We start from the raw sequence: 24629 nt of genomic DNA, 5'->3' as shown, positions 1-24629 counted from the left end.
CCAGAATATTTCAACCAAAACTCTCTGAAATTTCAGAATAGAAAGTAGAATTATCAGGTTTGGGTTTTTAAGAAGAATCTTTCAAGATTGAGAAAATACTTGCTTTTGTAAGCTATGGGGTTCTAGATGTCAGTTTATCAGCTGTAAATAGTGCTTGATGGAAAGCTACTAAATAATGGAATAGAGGTAAAAAATGTCAGAATAGATACACTTGTCTGTTAGACATCTGGTTATAAGAATTATGCAAATATTTGGTGAGGCTTATATTTGCATTACCTGTATGTGAGTGATAACAGCTGATATGGTTAACAATCAAAACAGCAGAGTAGCATTTTGGTGGGGGTTTTCTGGGGGCATGCCCACAATTCAGAAAGCACAGGGAGTCTCCATCACGTCTTGGTGGACGCTGTCCGTCTGTGCGTCACATTCACGTCAGTGTTAGGACTGTGGTGACACTGGTCATCCCGGGCAATAACAGGATCATCAGGAGACACGTTGACTTTCACGTATTGCAACCACAGTTTCCAAGAGGGTTTGCTGGGAGGAAGACAAGGGTGAAGGTTAGGATTGTACTGACTTAGCCTCTCTGACAACTCCTGCCGGCACAGCCGTGCCTTGTATAAATATTTCCACACTTTTCCAGAAAATGCAAGTCATAGTGAGTGCTTAATAGAGTCACAGCCTTCATCATATTATGCCTGTGCACCTAAGTAGAATGCACAATTGTTGGATTTAGCAAACCACAAAAATGCGTGAAATGCTGCAAAAGTATCGGCTTTTATTACAAATATTGTAGTGTCAACACGAGATTGCTACTACAGTGACAATACCAAGTTGTTAGAACAAACATCCTAAACCAGGTTTAACGTGGCAGTCATATTGAAAACACACAGGATATACGACAGTGTAAATTTTTCAACTACAGAAATTTAGATTAGCTTTACCTAGAATTAAAATATTCTAAAATGTAAAATAGATAGTAAGTTACAGTAAATGTTCTTTCATACTGCAGTAATTGCCAGTAGTAGTCCCTTTTTAAAATTTGCTTAGTCACAACCAGCCAACATTAAAAAGGAATCATCATGATCCCATTGAAGGCATTTTTGTAGCTCAGTGTCTACATATTGAGAACTTCTGCAAGGTGTTACACTTTGTGTAGTTTCTAATGGGGGAAAACATTGTGAATGCATATATGACAGTCCCTTGTATATCCCTTTTTGTATATGACTGTTCCTTGATTTTTTTCATCGTGTGATCAAGGTATGTAGAAGTAGCAGCTGCATCTGTTGACATTCTCAGTCTTTATTTTAATTCTTTTATCCAAGCCATGCAAGCATCCTAGAAATTTGGGGAGAAGAATTCTGTTTACTTGAGTTGGCATCAGTCGTTTAAAATGCTGGCTTTGGTTCACTCTCCTGTGTTTGTACATCTGTGCTCTGTTCAGCAGTGAAGAAGAGAATCATTCTTTCCTGCCTTCTTTCATTATTTTCTTGATTGGTCTTTTATTTAAAGCTTCCAAACCAAAGTAATTCTTTGGGTAGAGATGCCTTTGCAGGACACACAGCTGCATTATTTATTTGCTTTTTAAAACTTAAAAAAACCCAAAAAAACAAAAAACCAACTTTGTGGTGTGCACACTGTTCTACTTCTGTCTATTGTTGAATTATTCTTGAACAATAGATTTTGTGTTCAGGGACGCAGAGGAGGAGGCATGTGTCCTAGTGGTGTGTCTAACAAGGAGAAGATTTAGTAGAAGCAGTCTGTTCGCACGGGCACGAGCACGTGCTAGTGAGCGAGGTGGTGCTTTGCAGGGCATGAGGACTGATCAATGAAAAGGTGAGGTCAGGCTGGGAGAGCACAGATTGTGGGGTTTGTCCAACTCATTATGGGCTAGAGTTTCAAAGGTCACATAGATATCCAAAGACAAATACTTTGGGGATTTTCAAAAGTACTTACTAAGGCTTCTCTTGTTTTGAAGAAAGTAACAATGAAGTTGTGGCAGTGAATACACTCATCAAGCACATGGTCTTCATGAGCCCGGGAACAACACCCAGATTCTGGCTAAGCCTAGTTGGTTTGCCACCCCGTAATGTTAACCCGTAATATGTGACCATATACAGAATATTAAGCCATGCTGTAAGATCATCTTTCAGCCCTGCCATTGTATCATATCTAATAGAGCATACCATCCTGTTTCTGTGTCAGAAGATCTTCTGCTGTTGGCGTACCTAGCCCTTCTGCTACCCCGCATTTAGACACAATAGGTGGAACACAAATAAAAGCTAGTTTGTTTTATCATCTAAGAAAGCGTTGGGTTTGCTTACTGTTTATAGTAGAAGCATTAAAGCAGTGTATGGATATGAAAAGATGTGAGGTTTTCTTTCACAGGCAGCTTTGACATGAAAGATTCCTTTTCATAAGTCTGATTTTAATTCCTGTTTGGAAAAGAGAGGAAAAGCTTCACAGTATGCAGGCTGCAACTTCTTCTCTTTATTATTTTTTTTTCCTTTTGTTTTTGGTTTAGAACATGGCAGGTGGGAGTCCCCATGCCTGCTTCTAAATGCACAAGACCATGAATAATAGTCCCCTGTTAATGATGGTTAGTTGTGGCCTGAGATCTTGACCTTGCTTCTTTCCAAATTGTGGCATTATATAGATGGTATGGCCAGTTTCAGATGGAACGTTATGAAATATATAACTTTCAACCTATTCGTAGAGAAATTAAAAGCTGTGCAGTTTCTTCATGGTTTTGTCTGTTTGTGGCAAAAGAGTGAAGCCAGAATGCAAAATGAATTACCTGCTTTCTGAGCGAAATATGTTGTCTAAGAATTAGTCTTGAGAAATATTCATTCCTAGGAGAAACTTGGAAAGATGCGTGCTCATTTCTTTGTTTTACTCTCAGAGTTTCCCTTCTGACTTTGTAACTAACTCACTGTGGGCTGGATTACACAAGGTTGCTTAGATACCTAAAAACGTACCTAGAAATGATGTACCTGTCTTACACTGTGAAATAAATTTCATAAGGGAAGAATTCTAACATGTGAAATCAATCTTATTTTCCCATTTTTCATCTATTAGTTTTTTGTCAAATTTGACTTGAAATCTAAACATTCATATTTATTTATCACAGAATCATTAAGGTTGGAAAAGACCTGTAACATCATCAACTCCAACCACCAACCCAACCCCACCATGCCCATTAAACCATGTCCCACAATGCCTCGTCCACACGTTCCTTGAACACCTCCAGGGATGGAGACTCAACCACCTCCCTGGGCAGCCTGTTCCGGTGTCTGACAACCCTTTCAGTGAAGAAGTTTTTCCTAATATCCAGCTTAATGATCCCCAGCACAACTTGAGGCCATCTCCTCTTGTCCTGTCGCTTGTCACTTGGGAGAAGAGACCAACACCCACCTCACCACAACCCCCTTTCAGGTAGTTGTAGAGAGCGATGAGGTCTCCCCTCAGCCTCCTCTTCTGCAGACTGAGAATGTTACTTCCTACAGGAAAGACTGTATGAAATTAGAGATTATGTCAGTGGCTGTAATTTCTGAGGATAAGGATGACTTTGGGATGAAAATGTGTTTTAGATGTCTGTTTAGATGCTGTTCAGTCTTGCTAGGAAACAAGAAGAATACCATCTGGAAGTTGTTCTAGCAGGATAAGACCACATAGCACTTGCCTTTCATGTCCAGGAAGTCTCAATAGCTTTAGCTCCAGCTAGCTGTACCCCGACTCGGTCAGTATGTCTCCCTTTTGCTGTTCCATTGATCTGCGTGTTACCGATAGGGAGAAGAAAGCACCCCTGTGGTCCAAATTCCCTGCCTTGAGGAAGAAACAGCCACAACCAGCCCACACCACTTTATTTTTAGCAGCCAGCTGCTTTTCTTCCAGCGGATTGAGATGTAGGCTCTGCAGCTTCACTATCGGTCAATTTACGCTCTGTGCGTGGTCATTTAGATCTTGCCTTGCCTCATGTGTAAATTACCTCTGTTGATGAAACTCCCTACTGGTCATAAAAAAAATTAGTGTGTCTTACATTGTGGCAGCTGCTCTAATGCAGCAAATTATTTTAAGAGCCATGGAAAATATGGAGTTTAGATCAAGTATACTCTCTAAACGATTTACTGTCTCATTTGTGATTAGTGACATACAGAGCAATGCAGTTGTGCTTAAGCTTTACTTTAAAAGAGCGGTAAATGCAACGTCATGCTTATTTTCCATTATAGTATCCTGGAAATCATTTGGATTCACACTCAACTCTTAAAAAAAACCCCAACAACTGTGTACTCTTTGCCAAAATAAGTCTGAACTAACTTGTATCCCCGTATGAAATACCTTCCTAAACATGCTTTGTCTCTTCTTCCTGTATCTCTCATCACCTTATGTTCAGGGCAGAGTCAGTTTTGGTTATTTACTTTTCAGTCTTTCTTTTGCTCTAAACCTTCTAAGAAACTAGAACATGAAAAAAAAATCTACCACTTCTTCACAAGACAAGTCTTTGGCAGTGTTGACTGTATACCCGCAACAAAGGGGTACTTGTGCCGAGAAAAAATTTATGAAGTTTAATAATGTTCCTGTGTTGTAGATGAAATCTCTTCTGGCAGCTGAGTTCCCACTTGTGCCCTAATTTTTGTAGAGTTTCTGCTTTCTGGTGTCCTACTGCTGCTTCATGTCACAGGTTAAGTTAAAGGTTATTCCACTTCTCAGCTGAAGTCCACAGTTCCTTGTTTACCTTTAGAGAAACAGTAAGTTTATGAGCAGTTTCTCTGCAGTCAAATCCTTCACTTCAGGAAGAGAGAGCTTTAATAAATATAGTGAAATATTTTGGTTGTAACCATACAGCTTGGAATGAGTAGTCATTAGAAAATACAAATATGTGCCAATACGATACCTGAAACACTGCTAAAAGCGTGTTATTCAGATTTGCTCCAACCCCAGTGGCCCAGTCCTCATGTATAACACTTCTCCCTGGAGTCTGGTGAGTGCGGATTATAATGCAGTGATTACACGCCAGTGTACTCTCTGTAATCTTCCCTGGGTAATAAAGCAAAATTACTGCCCTGGGCACTTGCATAGCTGTAACCATCCAGCTGTGTTTGCCCTCTGAAAGACTCAAACCAAGCTTGCACTGAAAACCTCTAACAGAGATACGGGCGGTGTGGAAGTGATGAAACCAGCCGTGGAGGGTTGCTGAGCCTGTAAAGCCTTTGTTGCTCAAACTACATTGCACAATAAGGAAAATGCATAGATTTGATATATGTACAGCTGAGTATACATGCAGACTTGCTTTTTTTGATTTCTAGAAAGAATAATTTGTGAGTTTAAATACTGTTTAGGTATCCAGTGTTCTGGTTTTAGGTAAGGTAACCTTGAATGAATACAGTTTCAGACTAAAAGGGAGAGCCTTTGGCAGCCTTGCTCCTCAGATGCACCCGAGACGCGTTTGCCTACCTCAGCCATGCAGAGGTGGTTTCCCAGTTTTGGAGCCACCTGGCAGTACCTTGTAGCCCGATAGCTCAGAGCAAGCTGGAGCTGATCTTAAGTCACTCAAATTTATCAGCGCCCACTCTCCTGCCACCAGTGGAGTTCACGGATGAACGCTGTGGCCATCTGGTTTGTGTGGGTGCATATGAATTTTCTTTTAACACCCAAAGTCAGCGGCTGAGGGTTCATAGTCCACAAATTTCTGCACAGTTCCGATCAGAGGCTCTGCAACAACTCATTTTGAAACCCTTGAACTTTTTTTGAAACCCTTTTTCTTGCTGTTTCTGCGAATACCATGTCTTTTTAGAGGCTGAGATAGTTATCATGTGCATGGGCGTTTATTGACTTATTTTTCCTTGGTCCATGCTTTTCATGGTGGTTTGATATTATTTTAACGAAGTTTCACGTTCTTGCTGTGTTTAATGATTATTTTACTGTTTGTTCAAGTTCATTCAATCATATGCTACTAATATAAAAGACTTTGTAACATTTATTTGTAATGTCGTTAGTTCTATCAGCAGAGGGAGAAGTGAAACAGGAAAACACTTTATTTTTTCCTGAACGTTTCCTTAAGTAGCATTTGCTCTGCTTGCTTCTGCAAAGGCAGCATATGACATTACCTGTGTATTTGTCACTGTTTTGTTTCTCTCCAAGTAATTCTTTGTAGTAGAGTTTACATATGTACTGTCAAATAACTTTGAAATGTCTTGAGATGGTTGTTTTACATTCATAGTTATATACAATTGTGCATTAAAATGCAGGGAAGTTTTGGGAATTGTTTTACCTAAATCTGTGTTTTTATTTCCCTAAAGTTTCAGACCCAGAGCTTACGTCTCTCAGACCTGCACAGAAAATCTCAGCTATGGAGAGGGATAGTTAGTGTTACCTTAATAGAAGGTCGTGAACTTAAGGCGATGGATGCAAATGGACTGAGTGATCCTTACGTGAAGTTCCGGTTGGGGCATCAGAAGTACAAGAGCAAGGTAATTTTAGCTGTGACCCAAAATACGCATTGGCTGTATTTGAAGTGTTTTGTTCCTGTTTGTGGTCTTTTGGCTTGCCTGACTACTGAAATAGTGATGAAGATTTATTGTTGTATTAATTAGCTGTCAGAGCACGTGGAGCTTTATTTAGATGTTTCTTTTAATTTCATTATAAGCAAAAATAATATGAGATGGTGAAAAATGTAGCACTGAAAAATGCGGGGTGGCAGGGAGACACACCTCATTTTCCATACTGATTGTGTTGGCTTTTATTTCCTGTTACGAGTCATTCATGGCAGGGGAGAGATGTGGAGTGATTCGGGCAAGTAGACACCACCTTTGTGTCTTTCTGGCTTGATGCCTGTCACCTCTTGGATCCTTTGCATGGTCTTGTCGTCAAACCACGTCATGCTTATATTCTCACTTTCCTCCTTGTGTCCTTACAGCAAGTTCCATTAGTTTTCTATATGTATGAGCTTAACAGGTAGAGAGGATTGACTAGGGGGAAAATGATTGTGGAGGCTTGCTTGGCTTTCTTGCTATTATTTCCCTGATCCCTATTGGTTTGAAAATTGCTGTTTGTGGAAGATGCTGGGACCGCCGATGACGCACATGACCTTCCTCTCTCCATGGCTGTGACAGCCCATGTGGTTTTCACAGCCAGACGAAGGGCAAAGTGAGGAAGAGGCCAGGAGCGTTTAGGTGCCACGTTTGCAGACCTCTGAGCCCACCTTAGGGCCTCTTAATCTGAAATAAGAAGAAATAAAACTTCGTGGTTTTGTGACTTAAAAATTTTCATAGCATTTCTGCATTTTAATCCTCTCTGATTTTTCCATTTTTTCAAGCCAGTAGAACCAGTGGATGTAGAAAGTAGCGATAGGGGATGAACTAGGCAGTTTCCATTCTTGCTCAGGACAGGTGTGACTACTGTGACTAGTGCTTTTCCATTGTGGCAGAAAAACCTGCAAGCTTTCTGTTCTGCAGAGCATGGTCAGAATTACATGGACTGAAGTCCATTGAAGTTACTTCTTTTGTCAGAAATAACTGGACTGAAAATGACTGAGAAAGCTGCTTTCATCTGAGTTGCAAAGGAAAGGAAGTAAAACACAGTTTTAAAAAAAAAAGAGTATTATTCCATAAAAAGTAAACCATAGTATCATTATTACTGCACCTGGGGAAAGAGGACATGATAAAAATGTTTCTGTTTAAATACTTACAGTCACCATCTACTTGTCATTGCAGGTGCTTTGTTTTCCTTTAGGCTCAGACACATAACTTTGCAGCTAACTGCCACTCAAGAGAGGGCGTAATTATTCTACAGAAAAATGGATCCATTCCCAGGATAAATCCTTTGTTCAAGAGGCTTTTGAAGGTGACAGGTTGTAGGACTTTGGAGGTTGCTGTTGTGTCAGAGAGGCATGAGAGAACTGGGCAGCAATCTTTTCTAATTACTGTTTTTTAATTCTCACTGCTTAAGATACTCATACTGCAAATAGAAAAAACTTCCTGAACAGACTCTAAAGATCACATTTACAATTCAAGAAAGTGTATGCCTGCACAATGCAATATGACTTTCTTTTTGCTCTCCTTTCAGATTGTGCCAAAAACTTTGAATCCTCAGTGGAGGGAACAGTTTGACTTTCATCTCTATGAAGAACGAGGTGGAATTATTGATATTACCGTGTGGGACAAAGATGCTGGCAAAAAGGATGATTTTATTGGCAGGTTTGTGCAATTACAGCCTTCTTGTTCCCTAGGGATGAGAGCAGATGATTAAAAAGAGCCTTGCTGTTGAAACTACTTCTTATGACCATTCGTTCTTGCCTTTTTTTTTTTTTTTTAAAGGTGGGGGAGGATTTTTTGCGAAGTATTGGTATGGTTTGCTGCATTGATGCAATTCTTTACTTCGATGGTGTAAAATAATTTTTATTGACCAGTAGGTGGCAGCTTTTACCAATTGATAGACAGGTTTTCCAAAATAAAAATCCCACGTTTAGAGCAATAATCAAGAAGCAGGAGGTTCCATATGGCAACGTCCGGCTTGTAGGAGAAATAACTCTCGTGACCTGTAATAGGCGCATAAGACCAAAATTACATACTTATTTTTTAATCTATTTGGTAAATGAAGTGAGAGTCTTGGAAGGTGTACACAAAGCTTTGGGGACAAAGAAATAAGATCATTCGCCTGATTTATTTTCAGGAAAAGTGAATCTTTGGAATCTGTCTTAGAGTTCAAGAAATTATATAGATTTGTGTGGTTATTCTGCATTTTACTGTGTAGGAAGAAGATAGATGCTAATGTTTTTTAACAACTGCATTAGCTATTAGCTAATGGGAAAAAACTGTCTTGTGCTTATAGATGTTAAAAGTTGGTGCTATTTTGAAAGCTCAGATATTTGTTTACATCATACTTTAATTGATATCCATACATTCATAATAATGGTAATTATTATTAATCCTATAAATTTTTATTTTTTGTTAGAATATTGGTTCTAGGTGCTTTCACTAGGACATTGATACTATTAACTGGTAAAATTACTTTTTTTGGTAGTTTCAGGAATGGAAATTGCACAGACCAAGCCATGTACTTCTGTTGTCAGTGCAGTTATGTTTCTACTAACCTTTTCCTCCCTCTTGTTCTGTTTAGGGTAATGGCTTTCTTTATCAAATTAAATCAGTAGGATAACATTATGTGTTTATTTCCTACCGTAAATTGTGGGAACTCGGAATACATGCAGAGTCTGTGGCAAGCAAACAGTTTTAATATCGGACAAAACCACTTTTCAAATGTGTACAGAGTAGGGTTTTATTTTATATGATGAAACCCGATGGATGGGGTGATAAGTTTGTATTTAAATTTAAGTTTACTTTGTATTTTTTCCCTTGCTTGATTTTGGTTGGCGCATATGATTACAACAATAATTATTTTTCTGAAGTAACCTAATCATTTGGTCTTAACATCAATACGTGATATTATTCCTATTTTCTGCTTAACTTTAACCTCCTTATCCAAAAGACGGTGAGATTCAGAGTTTTCACATGTGATTTTTCAGAACACTGTCATCAAAGCAGCACTTACGTTGTTACTGTTACCAGTCATTATAAAGTCTTTTGAAGACCATTGCATAAAATAAAAGACCATTTTTGCTCCAAGGCACTTGAAACCTAAATAAGAATGTGATAGGGAAATTAGAGAAGGTAAATTTGTAACTTCAAACACATGAGCTGCATAGGTAGCTTTTCAGATAGCTAAAAAAGTTGTACCTCTTCAGTGTGCATCTATTTCTTTTTAGTGACTGCATGCTGTTATGCAAGGAACAAATGATTTCTACATTTTATTTAGGCCCAAAAAATTCGATAGCATGAGAAATCGTCTCTCTAAGAAGAATGCTTATGCTTTAACATTTTTCAGTGGGAGAACCTTGTTTTGTTTTGTTTTCTATCATTTTCCTAAACAGATGTAATTCTTCTATATACCAAAAATATGCTCCTTGGGCAAAGCTAATCTATAGTGCTTCTGCAGTATATAACTGATTTTAACAAAATCAGTGGTATTTTTCCCAAAATCTTTCTGCTCTTGATTTTTGTGACCTCTCTGCTGTCAGTGTATGTATAATCCCTCTTCAGTTTGTCCTTTCAGACACTCTCATTTCACCTTCTGTTGGTACCTTATCTCTGGATAATGCAACCTGCAAACAAATTCCTCTCCATGAAGATTTCCGTGAAAAACTTTGTCATTTGTCAAGCTCAATCTGAATACAAAAATAGGTCTTCATATTCCCCCTCCCTGATACTCTTTTCCAGTCACTGTGGATAAAAATCACCGAAATCTGACAGCTCCGCTTTACATTGACCTCTCTTCCCCAGCTTCTCCTTTCGAGGCTGCCTCTAAAAGCTCTAAATGCTTTGGTACAGACACTGCAGACTTGCTCTGTGTGTGTCTATGTTATGCTAAACATATATTAATTTTGTAAAGCACGGCCAAGTCGTGCTCCATGACTGAGGCTCTGTGGCTCTCAAGGCACATGTAATAAATTGAGTGTTTTGATTGAGGTTCCAGGAAAAGTGATAATGAGGCTTGTTCTTTGTAGAAAAGACATCCTGGTAGTATTCTGGCATTGCTCAGTGATGGAGAGTAATCCCTTTCATCTTATTGTCATCTTCCCACTTTCTTGAGTAATGCTCAAGCAGCAGCTGTTTTATTATGTAGGAATATTTCTATTAAATGCAAATGAAAACAATTATTTCTTGAAGATGTCCTGCCTGGCCAAGGTATGGTTAGGCAGAAGCCACGCTTGATTGAAGAGATCCTACTCATTGAGGGAAACAGCAGACCAAACTGGGAGAACGGAAGAAAAAGTTTGTTTAAGGAGCAGTTCTCTCCTCTCATCCAGAGTGTTGGGTTTTTTGTGTCCTCCCTATTCATCTGCTTGCTGAGCACACATCAAGGTCAGCAGCATTTCCCATGCAAAATAGGCGTTATCGAGCCGCTTTGCCGTGGGATCTCTTTGAAGCATGCCATCCCTAAAACTGGTTCAGCATTTCCAAACTGAGCTGGCTGTGGGAGAACAGGGTGGAAGGTTGAAAGGACGAACTCCGGGTTCCTCCTGGAAAACAGCACGGGAAGCCCCCTTGAGTTGAAGAATTCTTTCTGTGCTAAACTCTGTAACCTGCAAATTTTATTCCAAAGCAGAATGCGTAACTTCTCCTGGAATGATACTCTGTCTCAGCTACACTTCAGTGAAATAAAAAAAGTTGGGAATGAGGAACATAGACTTCTGTGGGCCCTGCGAGTATCATCATACTCATTAGGCTGCAGCGTGTTAAGGGCTGGGATGAAGTTGGGACTGTGACAAGGCGGCGATGGCAGGTGTGCTCAGACTGCAAGGGCTTGGGCTTGCAATCCCTTTTTGCGGGCAGGAAGATGAAGGAAAGATGTTCGACAAGGCTGAAGACATGGAAGTGAGATTCTGGCTTGGGGGCGGCGTGACAGGAGGAGGATGGAATGGAAGGGGGGTGGCTTGCAAGAGGGAGGAAGGTATTAAGAGGGTAAGACTGACAGCGTGGCATCCTAATTCAGAGAAGAAAGAGATGTCTGTCACAGAACTAGCGTAAAGCTCCGGTTTCATCTTGGTACCCAGGCACGTTCGCCATGGCGGTTCCTGAAATGAGATGCTGACTGATTTCCATTCATAGCTTTGAGCACTATGTGTTTGTGAAATTCATTTGAGTCTCAGTTGTGTGCATTCTCCATGACAGTTTAAAGGACGTAGCACCTTGTGAACCTCTGTCTTGGAATACTATAAAAACCCAAAATCCTTGAACCATTTCAGAGTTTCTTTTGGGATTTCAAAAGCCTGGAAAAAGACCTCACACAAAAGCTTCAAGGAAAATGTATTTCCACTCCTATGCTGATTTGTATGAGGAAACACTGGGCTTGACCAGAACTGAGTTTCATCATGCAGGACAGTAAATTCTGCCATTCTTCTGAATATCATTTTCAACAAAAAAGTATTCCAGGACCAAAGACATGAGGTCTAGAAGTTCTTTTTTTTTTTTTGGAAACCACCAGCAGCTAAAGGCACAGGGGCAGCCTTCTTGCGTTCAAATAAGCGTGTGGACTTGCATGAGCAGTATTAGTTGTTGCTTCATCTGATAAGTAGAAAAACATACGTATGTGTGTATATTGTTCAGTTTGAGTACATTTAATATGCACGTTTTTGCTATGAGTAAATCGTTTCTCCTCCGTATTGAGTCAATATAATCCTGTGATTAAAAACATATACTGCAGTAAGTTTATGTAGGTAATACTAAGATCAAAATGAAGGTGAAATGATTTTAATCTTCATGTAATTATTTAACTTCCTTATCATCTGCGTTTTTGAAGGCGATCCTGACTGTCACCTTTACAATAATCAGCTAATAAATCCTCATGATTGTTACACCTTTATGCATAGCAGTAATCTGAACAAATTGGCTGCTGACAGCTGCAATAAATTGCCAAGAATGAGTGCTGTCAGAGAACAAGTTGTTTCTGTGAACATACAGGATAAGTAAATCCCATGTCATGCAGTTTTATTCAGCTGAAGTTATTTGCAATCCAGTACAGCAGGATTTATAGCATTATTTATTGGTATGAAAAATGCATGTTTATCTTTAAAATGACATTGACTTTTATTCCTATTTTGTGCCAGGAAATTACTGTTGACTTCGTCTATATCTATTTTCATCAGTATTTATAGATGCCACTATCTTGTTTCCCATCTGATGCAAATTAAGAACAGAAGACCATGTGTATAGTATATTCATTAAAGCTGTGTATTAATTTTTATCTGTAGAAAACGGAAATGTTCCATAATCTCTATAAATATTGCCACGAAAATTCAGATCGATTTTGTGTGCACCTGTGTATGGGTACACACTGTATAAGGGATGTTATTAAATACGGATGTTAAAATACTGAAAATTAAGCATTTAGGTTTTCAACACCTAATCTGCTATGTCTTATCTGGTTAGTTTTTTCGCAGTAATGAAGCCATAGAGGGTTTTTTGGGTGCACATAAATGCAAGCAATATGCGACCTATGCTGCTGCATTATTAATCTGAAAGTACAGGAATACACTACTCGCTGTTCTAAACTGAAGTGGGATTTTTATATAAAATATTCATGTCTTTTTCATTTTTATTTTTTTCCACTGAAATTTATGTAATTTCACTACGGGAGACTGAACGTTATCAGAGAGAACTGAGTGGTGCTGTAAAGCTGTGTATGGGTACACCAACATGCATATAAAGTTGAGTGAAGGACACTGAATATGCTGCTGCTAAGATTTCTTCACAGATTTTTTTTTTATAGAGATGTTGTGGAGACTGATTTATACTAAAATACTGGTAATTTTATTTTTAAAATATTGTTGCTCGAGAAAGAGGTTTTGAATAGTAGGTGTGACAGTCTGTGTTAATGTTGAAATTGATGAATCTTGACGTTTTCTCAATTTTGCAAAACTCTATAGAGACAAAATGGGTGTCTCTGGAATTGTAAATAGTACTTTATTATGCTGATCTTTCAAATTTTTTTTTTCACATGGTGGTTTGAAAATTTCTGCATGTTGAAATAACTTCAGAAGGTTACATTATTTTGAAAGTATAAACCTAATGGTTAATATACTATTGTAATTAGGGTTTTGAACTGTGCGCAGGTGTGAATTACACAGCAATTCCTTGCAAACTCAGACAAGCACACAACCAGCAGCCTGTGTGTGTAGCAGTTTGTTGATTGCACATGATGACTAAAGTTAAGTTATTGCAGATGCATTTCTCTGTGTGAAATGAAGGTTTTGCCCAAAGTATTAAAATCTAAAAATGCTACTGGCAGGCCTGCCCTTGACAAATCCTGAGATGTGCTGAGCCATCTCCATTTCTGATCATTGTCAAAGGGAGTTAGATGTAAATAGTGCATCTCAAAATTTGGCCTTCAGGTATTCCACACCTCATTTATTACTATCTCTGCACATTTTAACTTATTCTATTAATGCCGAGGCACTGCTGTTCTGCTAGAAAGCCAAAAAAGGTTCAGTTTTGGCTCACAAATCTTCAGTAACTTTCTCTTACCAGATATTTCATTATTTACAACTCCTACTGACCCTTGTTATTGTCATGTACTGTTGCAAAATTGATAGTATTCCCCAAGGTATTAATTGAAACAGAGAATGCTGCGGACAAGCTGGATTATGTTTATGGATCCTTCTTCTGACCCTCTGTCTCCTGCATATGGAAATGTACTCCACTAAATGAAGTGAGGGTGGCAAAATAAGAGGAAGGGAGAAGGAAAAGTGGAATGGCTGCCTAGGTATGAGGAGCATGACAGTAAGTGCAAAAAGTGCTTAGGGGTGTAGAAAGGGGTTTGTGAGGAATTCTGGAAGGCACAGATTGGAGCTGTGTGAAAGCCCTTGCAAAGTTGCTTAGACCAACTGGTGAGGGGACAACCAGGTAAGAAGACATCGAGTTCATCCTCGCAATAGACTGGTTTAGCAGAGAAGTGTTCATTTTGCTGCAAAGAAATCGCACTGGTGACAGCACTAACAGTGCTGTCTGTAGTGTATGGCTGTGCCATGGGGACAATGTAGGAAATACCGCATCATAAAACATCAGCAGGTACTTTCTTCTGTCTGTGCAATTTCATGAGTAAATCTGTGGGTTTATTGCAAAGAGCTATGCTTAGGAAAATGTTAATTGGTCATTTCAAAATCCATCAACAGGATTTTGTGGCATGGACCGTATTTCTTTCAGCAAGCAATGAACACTTGTCCGTATTCAGGTGTTGCTCAGCGACCAGTGAGATTGTCCTGTGTTTCATGCATCTCTCACATTTCCGTTACCAGGGCTGACTTACCCCAAACTGCAGGGCTCTTCCCTCCTTTCCATGTGTTGCTGCATGGCACCTGGCAGCCCCATTTCCCAGGTCCTGCTGAGCTCTGCAGCGAGGCAGTGCGCTCCCAGCTTCCCGGGGATCCTCCCCAGCTTCCCGAGCTCCCTACCGCTCTCCCCCTCAGTCAGTGTCCTACTAGGCTGGGTTATGGTCTCCAGCTCCTTTGGGAGCGTTCCTGCCTTCAGTCTATCACCTCTGTCCACCACCTATCACAAGCATCGTGTGGGGTCTGTCATTTTATTGCTTTCTCATCATCTTTAATCTTAAAAATGCCGCGCTCTGGTTCTTCCAAGAACTGCACGTTACTGCAGTCCTGTCTTTCTGAGCCGTGTCATTTTCTGTCGGTGCTTTGCAGAATTTCCCCTCTCCGTTTGTTTCCTGGTTTTACTGGAACATTGTACTCTGCTCATAAAGGATACGGAGTCTCACAAATTGTAGCAGTTCATGCCTCGCTGCTTCTGATGTGTGTCCAGCGCAGTTCTAATTGCAGAATCGCACAGTTTCCTCTCCTTGGCATCCTTTGGAGCAGCATAGACCTGGATCACAGTGGAGTTAAAAGGCTGTCTTCCTGAACAAGTCCTGATGATAATTAAGTTGCCTGGGTTGTAGCCAAGTGGTGCTTTTCTGTCCCTATCACTTAGGATTGTGCCAATTCCTCTTTTATGCTTTATTTTGTCATGTGAGAAAATGATCTTGCTATCTGCTGTCTCTCCCTTGCCTGGCCACCTGGCTTTTAAGAGGCCTTCTATGTCTTGTCGCTACCTTTGTAATTCATTCATTAGCAAGGATATTTCACCAGGGTGCCAACGCGGTCTTACATTCCAGGTTCTGTTAGAACTAGAGAGGGGAGATGATTTTTACCTCTTAGACATGCTGATAATAAAATACTACATATAGTTCTGGTTTCCACACTTTAAAAAGGATGCAGGAGAATTTCACTGGATCAGAAAAGTTACAAAAAGTCATTTGAGAGCTGTAGGAGATGTGTTCCAAGGAAATGTATAGGGAGCTGAAGGTGTTCAGCATATCAAAAGGAAGATCAAGAAGAGGTATGATTATGGTATATGAGTACCTTCACTAGAAGAAAATACGGGGCACCAAAGGCTTTCTCAGCCGAGTAAAGAAAGGCATAAAAAGAACCAAAGGCCAGATATATTCAAATTAAAAATAAATCAGAAATGTATTTCTAACAGTTCAGGCAATTAACACACTGAACACAGTTTCAGAGAAGTGGCGGATTCCCCTTGAATCTTCAAATCTTCCTCCACGGGAGCTGTACTCTGTTCCTGCAGCCACTTCTCTGTGGTACTTTGGCACATGAGCTTGAAGAACTCGCGTGGGTTTTCTCCCTTCTGATCTCCCAAGGCCTGAAAATCCAGATCCACCCGGTGCCTGATAACGTTCACGTGCAGAGCTGGTCTGGGGTGATGTGCCTCCGTGCCTCTTCCAAGGGGTCAGCCAGCCAGGGGGGATCGTTCCAGTGCCCCTGCCCACCGCTTCTAATGCGACAGAGGTGGGGGCTGAAGGGACCATGCAGCACGGAGCAGCGGAGTAATGCAAAATACTCGAACTGCCCTAAAAACTAAAATTCCCTGAAAAGTGATTTATAGCCGTGCTTGAAAATCTGTCTATGGAGATAATGGCTATTTTTGCCATAATTCTTCAGGCTGACCTCTTCACAGGTGGAGAACTTACCCTCTCAGCAGCATCATGTAAATAGTAATTCTATAAGAAACTGAATTGTCCAAAATTACTGTTATCTCCTGCTTTCAATGTGACAGCTGCCCGTCATGTGCAACTTAAAGACTTCTCCAAATGGCTGTAATTTTTCACGGTCCTCAATTTGAGAATGCAAGACAAAAATTTCTACCACCACGATGCTCGTTCTGCATCACTTTCCGGTAACAGTCAAGTTCACCTTCATCCTCAAAGCATCTTTGTTCTCCATGGAAACAGTTGTAGGTGACAAATGTCTTTTAAGAGAACATCTTAACTGATGTAAAAGTCAGCGTTGCTAAAGCTTTAAAGCTTGGAATACTTGTATATACTATCAGTAAAATCTAAAGGGGCATTGCCAACTTGAACTTTCCAAAGCTATTTATCTTTAGAAGTATTTTGTTAACTTCAGTGCTTGCAAGGAAATCTAATCCAAAAAGAAGTTTTGTGGGTTTCCTACTGATGTCTGTAAAGGTTATTCCAGGATAGCGTTAGTGCTTAGGTAATGCCTTAATAAAACCAGGCTTCCTTCACTGTTTTGGTCCCATGCAAAAATCTGGTGAGGGCAAAGTAGATCTAACAAAAAAAAGGTTTAATTTTTTTTGCAGGAAAATTTGGTGTGAGAGCAAACAAAGTTGCTTTTTTTTCCATGAAAAACTCAACTATTAATGGAAAAAAAATGGCAATTTTTCTTACAGTCTCTGTAAATTGGAAGGTCTCATCTTTCAACTGCAGTGTGTGTGCCACCGATGCACTCACCTCATGCTGAATGCTCCTTGAGGCTCGGCACCTTCGAGTTTAGACACATGCAAGCTGCATCTCCTGCAAGGCCAGAGGAGGGGACCCGGCACAGAATGAGAAATGTGCTTTCACCTGCCCATGTACGCACAGAGAGGCTTCTAACTTAGGTTTCCATAAGCTGCAATGGTGACACTCCTTAATGGAATAACCCTAGTTTTTTATCCAATTATCTGAGGGCCCTTCAGAGGATATTTTTCCTGTAAAATGGATAAGGCTTTCACTGGAAAAAGCTCCCAGATCATTCCCTACCCTTTGTATGATTTTAGGAAATAACAAGCTGGTGACGGGCTGTTCATGGAGATCTATCAAGCAGACAATAGAGACATATTTCCCAGGTAATCTGTTCTAGATGTGGTTCTATTAGGAATATATTCGTGTCCAGAGAAGAGCGACGAAGCTGTTGAGGGGTCTGGAGCACAAGTCTTATGAGGAGCGGCTGAGCGAGCTGGGGTTGTTTAGCCTGGAGAAGAGGAGGCTGAGGGGAGACCTCATCGCTCTCTACAACTACCTGAAAGGGGGTTGCAGAGAGGTGGGTGTTGGTCTCTTCTCCCAAGTGACGAGTGACAGGACTAGAGGAAATGGCCTCAAGTTGCGACAGGGGAGGTTCAGGCTAGACATTAGGAAAAAGTTCTTCACTGAGAGAGTGGTGAAACACTGGAATAGGCTGCCCAGGGAGGTGGTAGAGTCACCCTCCCTGGAGGTATTCAAGGAGCGTGTGGATGTGGCATTGTGGGATGTAGCTTGATGGACATGGTGCTGTGTGGCGTTGGGTGGGTTGTGGCTTGTTATTTTGTTATTGTTGTTGTGTGGCGTGGGTTTTGTGGTTGTGTTGTGGTTTTTTTTTTTTTTTTTTTGTGGATTTTTGATGTTGTGTGTTTCCCCCCCCCCCCCCCCCCCCCCCCCCCCCCCCAGGTTGGACTCGATGATCTTACAGGTCTTTTCCAACCGTACTGATTCTGTGATTCTGTGATTCTGTGATTTTATTGCTGCAGGAAAGGTGCACTGGTAAAATCGAATTGTCGGTTGCTTCTTTTAGCCAAAATAAAAAACAGCACCGACTACTAATGTTGCAAAAGTGCTGTAACTTCAAGAATGAGAGAACTTGGAGCTTGTAGCTCTGATGTAAATGCTGTAATTTTACAGTCATCACAGTTTTCTGATGCATGTAGGGTTTTTTGTTCCCGTGGGGTAGCTTTTGTTGCCTATTTTTGAGTGAGGGGTGGATTATTTCTACATTACTTGTATGATAATGCCTTTCTGGTTCTTTTACTAACTTCAAGAGAGTTTAGACTGGTTCTTTCAGAGATTATTGGTTACAATCACAATATTGATGCAGAGACATATTTTTGAGGGGTATCTGTTTTGAAACAAACTATCAAAGAATATTTAACACCAGGGGCATCTTAACCTACTCTGGCTTTGAATGGCTGGTTACAATATTTGTTATCTTAGGGACAACTTTATACTCCTCACTGCACCCTAAATAAAAATTTGACAGCCTATGTACATGTACAAAACTTGTATTGACCATCAGTCTGCATTGACAGCAACAGCTTTAGTCTTTCCTTACTGTTAATTTCATTTCTCACTCCTTATCAACCACAGAGTTCAAGATAAAAGCTCAAAATGCTATGTCAGGCCGAAATTTTTTTCATTGTAAAATAACTGAACCTTGCTATTGTATGAGCTTTGCGGTAGTTTAATTTTGACAGCTGCACAACAGACAGTAAATGTTTAAAAAAAAAAAATTAGAAGAAAATTTTCCTGTAGCAAATCTAATCTGCCCGTGATAGCACAGCACCCATTTTATGAGGCCACATTTATTCTCATAATTGGCTATTTCCTGTCCTTAAATGCCTATTTATTCATGTCTGCCACCTTTTTCTCAGCTTATTGGCCCTGCGGTCACCACATTATCTTTCTCTTCAAAATCAATTGACATTTTATGAAAAGAGTTTGCTAGATGTTTAGTTTAGTGAGAGTGGCATATAGAACATGTGCTTGTCACATTAAATAATCGCTGTTAAAAGTAGAGTATTCAGTGGCTTAACTACATATAGAATGTATTCATTTTCTTTATTTCAGTATTGTTACTGGTTTTTTTTTTAAAGTAACGAATTGCCAAACATTACTGGCGGATGGTATAACTAGAAGTATTCCAAATAGTGTTCTTTCACAGAAATTCCTCTGCAGTGCAAGCCGACATTAGATTTGACACAGGGGTTGAATTTCTAGACATGCTCAGAGTTGCTATCTAGGAAAGTTGAAACTTGTGAATTATACAAATTAAAATATTAAGACTTCTCAGCTGTGCATAGACTAATTACTAACCCTAAGGTATTCTTGTTCTAATTAAAAGCTTATGGTCAGCTCTTTGTGAGCAGTGATACTGGTTTTCCTTTCATGCACTACCTTTCATTTTTAAGGACGTTGCGAAGCTATTTCTGCTGGCTGGCAGGTATGGAGCCGTTCTTCATTAGTTCAGTGTATGGTACAGCCAGGGTTATTCAGAAAGGGATCAAGCAGGGTGGATTGGCTTCAGACACTGCACAGTTATAAGCAGTCCCTGCTCATTACAACGTGAGACATCTTATTTTATAGGGGGCTGTGGCATCAGATTTTATCCTGGATGCTGGCATGAAGCTTTGACCCTGAGCCCCGCGCAGCTTACTGCAAGAGAGCTGAGTCTTTTGGGTGGTGCTCAAGTCGTGTTTGTCTATGCTCAGTCATGTTAACTCCATCACAACAAAGTCCACACAGATTAATTTTTTTAAGAGAGAATTTTTACTGTTGTTAGACGGATGGTATCAAAGATGTTCACATCAAAACTTACGTTATGTGTTTATACAAGAGGCGTAATTAAAAAGTACGATTTGCATCTGAAGCTGGGTTTTTAAAATTCTCTTTTGACTGCGTTTGAGTAAGGTATATTAGCTAACCTTGTTTCTAGTGTCTGTACGTCCTTTTTAATATTTATTGTTCACATGCATAAAAGGTCATAGCTTTAAAAAAAAAAAAAGTTAAGCAAGCAGCATGGGTTGAAGCAGAAGAGAAATCCTGAAGAGAAGCTGGGAAGGAATTTCTACTGATTGAGGTTTTTGTCCAGCAGAATGCAAGTAAGCCAATGTGCTCTTGTTTCATGTGAAGAAAAACACATGCAGATGGAGAATGTTTGTTTCTAGGTGCCAGGTTGACCTGTCGACCCTGAGTAAAGAGCAAACCCACAAGTTGGAGATGCCGCTGGAGGAGGGAGAGGGATGCCTGGTGTTGCTGGTCACTCTCACAGCCTCAGCTGCTGTCACTATCTCTGACCTCTCCGTCAACTCCCTGGAGGACCAGAAGGAGCGAGAGGAGATACTAAAGAGATATGTATGGAGTTCTTCTCTTTTGCCCTTTGCTTGCAAAATGTTTGCTTATATAAGTAATAAGTATCAGGGGAAAAAATCTAAATATATCCCTTATATCCTTATCACACTCAGCCAGTGACAATCATTTAAACTAGTTACTAATGTTATCACGGCTGGTATAGGTAACGTCAAGAAGGCTACAAATCCTCGTTATACAATGAGGTATTTTTTACATAGTAATTCAGCTATTTGATAGGATCATGTGACAAAAAGAAGTTAATTTTACTGCCTTGAAGATAATTTTTACCAAGCACAAACTAGCTAAGGGGTCACTTAGTGCCTGTACAGTTTCTAGTGAGTGCTTATGTCAAATGGTTTGAGGTGCCAATAGTTTTTGGCTTTTTTTTAAACCTCTACTAAAGGGCAAGAAAACTTACTTCTTGTTTGCACATTAGAGGCTGGAGCAGTACTTTGTATCACCAAAATAATTGTTTTAAACAATATTTCCATTTCAAAATATTCTGAAGCAAATTATTTTCATTTCCCAGCATCCTCACATTACACAGAATCTGTGTAGTTTTACCAAAGCAACAGAGAGGGGAGCTCTTACTCCAGCATTTGCTAATATCTAAATCACTAAAAGTAACTGTCTCACTACACACGGAGAAAGAGGAAAAAAAAAAAGCTATTTCCACTTAAAATTACAAAGCTTTTATTGTACAATGCTGCCAGGTGTTTAGAAAGGCTTCTCTAGACACTCAGCCATTAAACCAAGCTCTGACTAACAAAGAGCCGCTTAATTTTTTTTCAGATTTTAAAATATTCCTATTCCATGACTGACATCCTTTCAATAACTGAATTTAATAAAGATGTACCTTATCAGGCTGTGCAGATAACATGAAGTGCTAGTACTAATGCTGTACAATATTCTTCAAACAGATTAGCAGGATGTGCGCTTCAGCAAATTTATTCTGGCTATCTCCACTGAATCAGCTGTCTGCTAATGCTTGTACAACTCATACACCAATAGTGTTATCATAAACACAGTTTAATAGAGGTGACTTAGTGAGGCTAAGCGTAATATTCCTAAACCAACTGAGAGCTAAGGTGTTGTGCACCATCTTTGAAAAATAATTACAATTAAGAGAGTTATTGCACGTTTTGGAATCCACCAAGACACTGTGGTTGTCAGAATAGATCTTTATAAATATAATAAATTTCTGATGGATATGTTTTTGAGGTGACACACTTCTTGCTACCAATTGCAACAATACCATATTTCTGTGGATTATCGTGTGTGATGATATGGGAGTCAAGTGATACTGATGGTTTTGATAATTTATTAGCAGTATAGAAACATGTTACGACTGTGTATTATTAATAGGTTTTCCTAAATCCTCAATTTTTTGTCCCCAGTGTGAAGCATAATTATGTGGTGTAAGATTGATCTATTTATTTCCATTTCTTACATATTCATGGCTATGTGTCTTTTCTTATATGTACATTACTGTATGCTTTTGAAAACATTTACGATTTTGGAAGATGTTCATATTGCAAAGGCATGAATTTCTCATTATGTGTTTTTTGAAAACTGTAGCATCGATATACATTTTTGATAAATTTTACTGTTTTTATTAAAATGACCAGTGGACACCAGAAGAAAGAAATTGCAAGGATTAACGAAATACAACTAGTTTATTTTCACTGGTGTTTGATTTGTGTTTGGTATTTGTTTCTCTACTTCAGAACCGATACAAAGAAAAGAGTATGCAATTAGCAAGATGTACTCTTCCCCATTGAGTGGCTGTATTTTGGGGTTTATTTTTCATCCTCTTAAAAAAATCTAGCTTTCATTTGAGAAATGTATTTTGCACCCTTTCTGCAGCCAAAAACAGTTAATGAGCTGACCTTGCCATCAGATCAAATAGCCTTGGAAAATGACTCTATTACTGTCATTTAACCATTTGTAGCTGAACATCAGAGCCTTACAAATTAAACAGGCATTACTGTTTGAACCATTATTTTACCACAATTGTCTGAAAAGATTAATTCCTTTTGGGGTGAGGAGGGGGGCGCATTAATGGGTACAGACCAAGAGAGATTGTATGACCTTTTCAGAACGGGTGTGCTGAACCCGCGGTCCCCCTTGTCACAGTTTAAAAACCAGAGGAGCTAGTTTAGAGAAGAAGTTGTTAGCATTCCATTTTTATTATGACATTTCACAGTCATCCGATTTAATGTCCCTTGACCAGATTGTCCACCGTGAGACGATGGGCTTGAAATGTTATTTAGAGCATTGATAAAAGGTGAGCAGTTCTAAGATGACAGCGAGTCATAAGGCTGGTGGTGTGACATTAATTTTCTCCATAACAGAGATGGAATAAGACGTCATGGTGACAAGCTGTCAATCAGTACTGGCCCCTCAGTGTATCTCGATGCCATAGGATGGGGTATTGCTTCTCCCATAATAGAGCTGAACTGAGATGCTCTCCCTGACAGCTGCTGCAGCCATACAGAAAATATATTATACAGCCTTTCATTAAAAAAATAAAGAGGACTCATCTCCAGAGCATTTCAATCTTTTCCCATCTATTGAGGGCTGAAAAGATTCACAGCAAATCACAGATTCCTCTGCTATGGAAATTTCAGGCTTCAGAAACCATGCGGGTTTTGAGGCCTTCAACAATAATCATAAGTAAGAAGACAGAATATCATCTGGTAAATCATTACTTAAAGTTATGTATTTAAAGTAATGTATTAAAGTCATTTGCTTCTCCCAGAGCCTCTGCCGTGGCGTTGTGTACATTTTCAGCAGTCTCTGCAGTCACGATGTGCAGTAAATGAATCTAAGCCAGCTGGCTCGCTGGAACTAAAAGTTCAAAAATAATCATTCTGCCGAACGCTAACAACGGTAGCAAAGTGAACCCCAGCGTTGGTGGCTTTTTGCAGAATGAGCTTACCGGGATGAAATTTGGAAAAAGGGGACTGTACAGCACAGCAGGACGGGGGGCAGTCGCTTGGCTTGCTCTGTGTTTGGCTTTTGCTTTGTTTTCTTTCTGCAGCTTGGTGTTTGTTTCGGTCATTGGGAAACTTGGGCAAAATGTGTAAATCCTTTCACTTTCATCACGGTATTAGAGCAGAACTACCTCTACCAGTTCTGATAAGAAGCTTCCAAACCTTGATCGTTACTGTAATAAATGAGGGATGGTGCCAATGTGCTTTTGAATTATAACAGTGCTATCTGTAACACCGTCTCTACCACCCTCAGCTTGTAAGCACATAAGCTGGGGATTGACTGTGTACTGATTAAAGTTGACCATCAGTATTTTTAAGACGTATGTCTGATGATTAATGTATTAAAAATGATAAAAAATTATTACCATTATCCTGTGACAACATGCATGCATGTATCCATATGTACGTAGCGTGTGGAGTACTACACTTAACTGGATTCCTCAGTTCAGTTCACCAAGGTCAGACCTTCACTGTAAACAGTAAATAGTCGGTTGGGGCTTAGGAAATTAATATCGGAGTGTGATTTAACTGTTAGAATGGTCTTATTAATAAAAAGACAGGGATGCATATTATATGTCTAACATTTTAATGGATAGTTATATATGCATAAACATACTATAGTTTCTGCAAGCTGCCATTTAGTGTTTCCTTTAAGCAGCACCTGTGGTTTTCAGATCAGTGATGTTGTTCTGGTTTTCCACAACAGTTGATTTTGCCTTCATAATGAATTAAAGAATTGTCAACTTCGTGTTTTTACCTGATGTTTGTGTTTGTTTTCTAGAAATCTGGACATTATCATAAACAGTGGAAAAGGTTTTACCTGCACTACATTAAAATTTTAGAAAAGGCCAC

At 39.5% G+C, this 24629-nt stretch overlaps 1 protein-coding gene across 1 annotated transcript in view; it reads left to right on the top strand.

Annotated features, from left to right (window-relative positions):
* The window catches only part of MCTP1 (multiple C2 and transmembrane domain containing 1), a 281602-nt gene that overhangs the window by 143299 nt on the left and 113674 nt on the right, over positions 1–24629 (top strand). Inside the window, exons 7-9 of the mRNA XM_059833339.1 lie at positions 6300–6470; positions 8065–8195; positions 20598–20784. Coding sequence (XP_059689322.1) covers positions 6300–6470; positions 8065–8195; positions 20598–20784 — 489 coding nt within the window. The remainder of the gene's footprint in view (positions 1–6299; positions 6471–8064; positions 8196–20597; positions 20785–24629) is intronic.

This window comes from Gavia stellata, chromosome Z (assembly GCF_030936135.1).
Source record: "Gavia stellata isolate bGavSte3 chromosome Z, bGavSte3.hap2, whole genome shotgun sequence".
NCBI classification, from domain to species: domain Eukaryota; kingdom Metazoa; phylum Chordata; class Aves; order Gaviiformes; family Gaviidae; genus Gavia; species Gavia stellata.
This window is presented reverse-complemented; position numbering and strand designations above follow the sequence as displayed.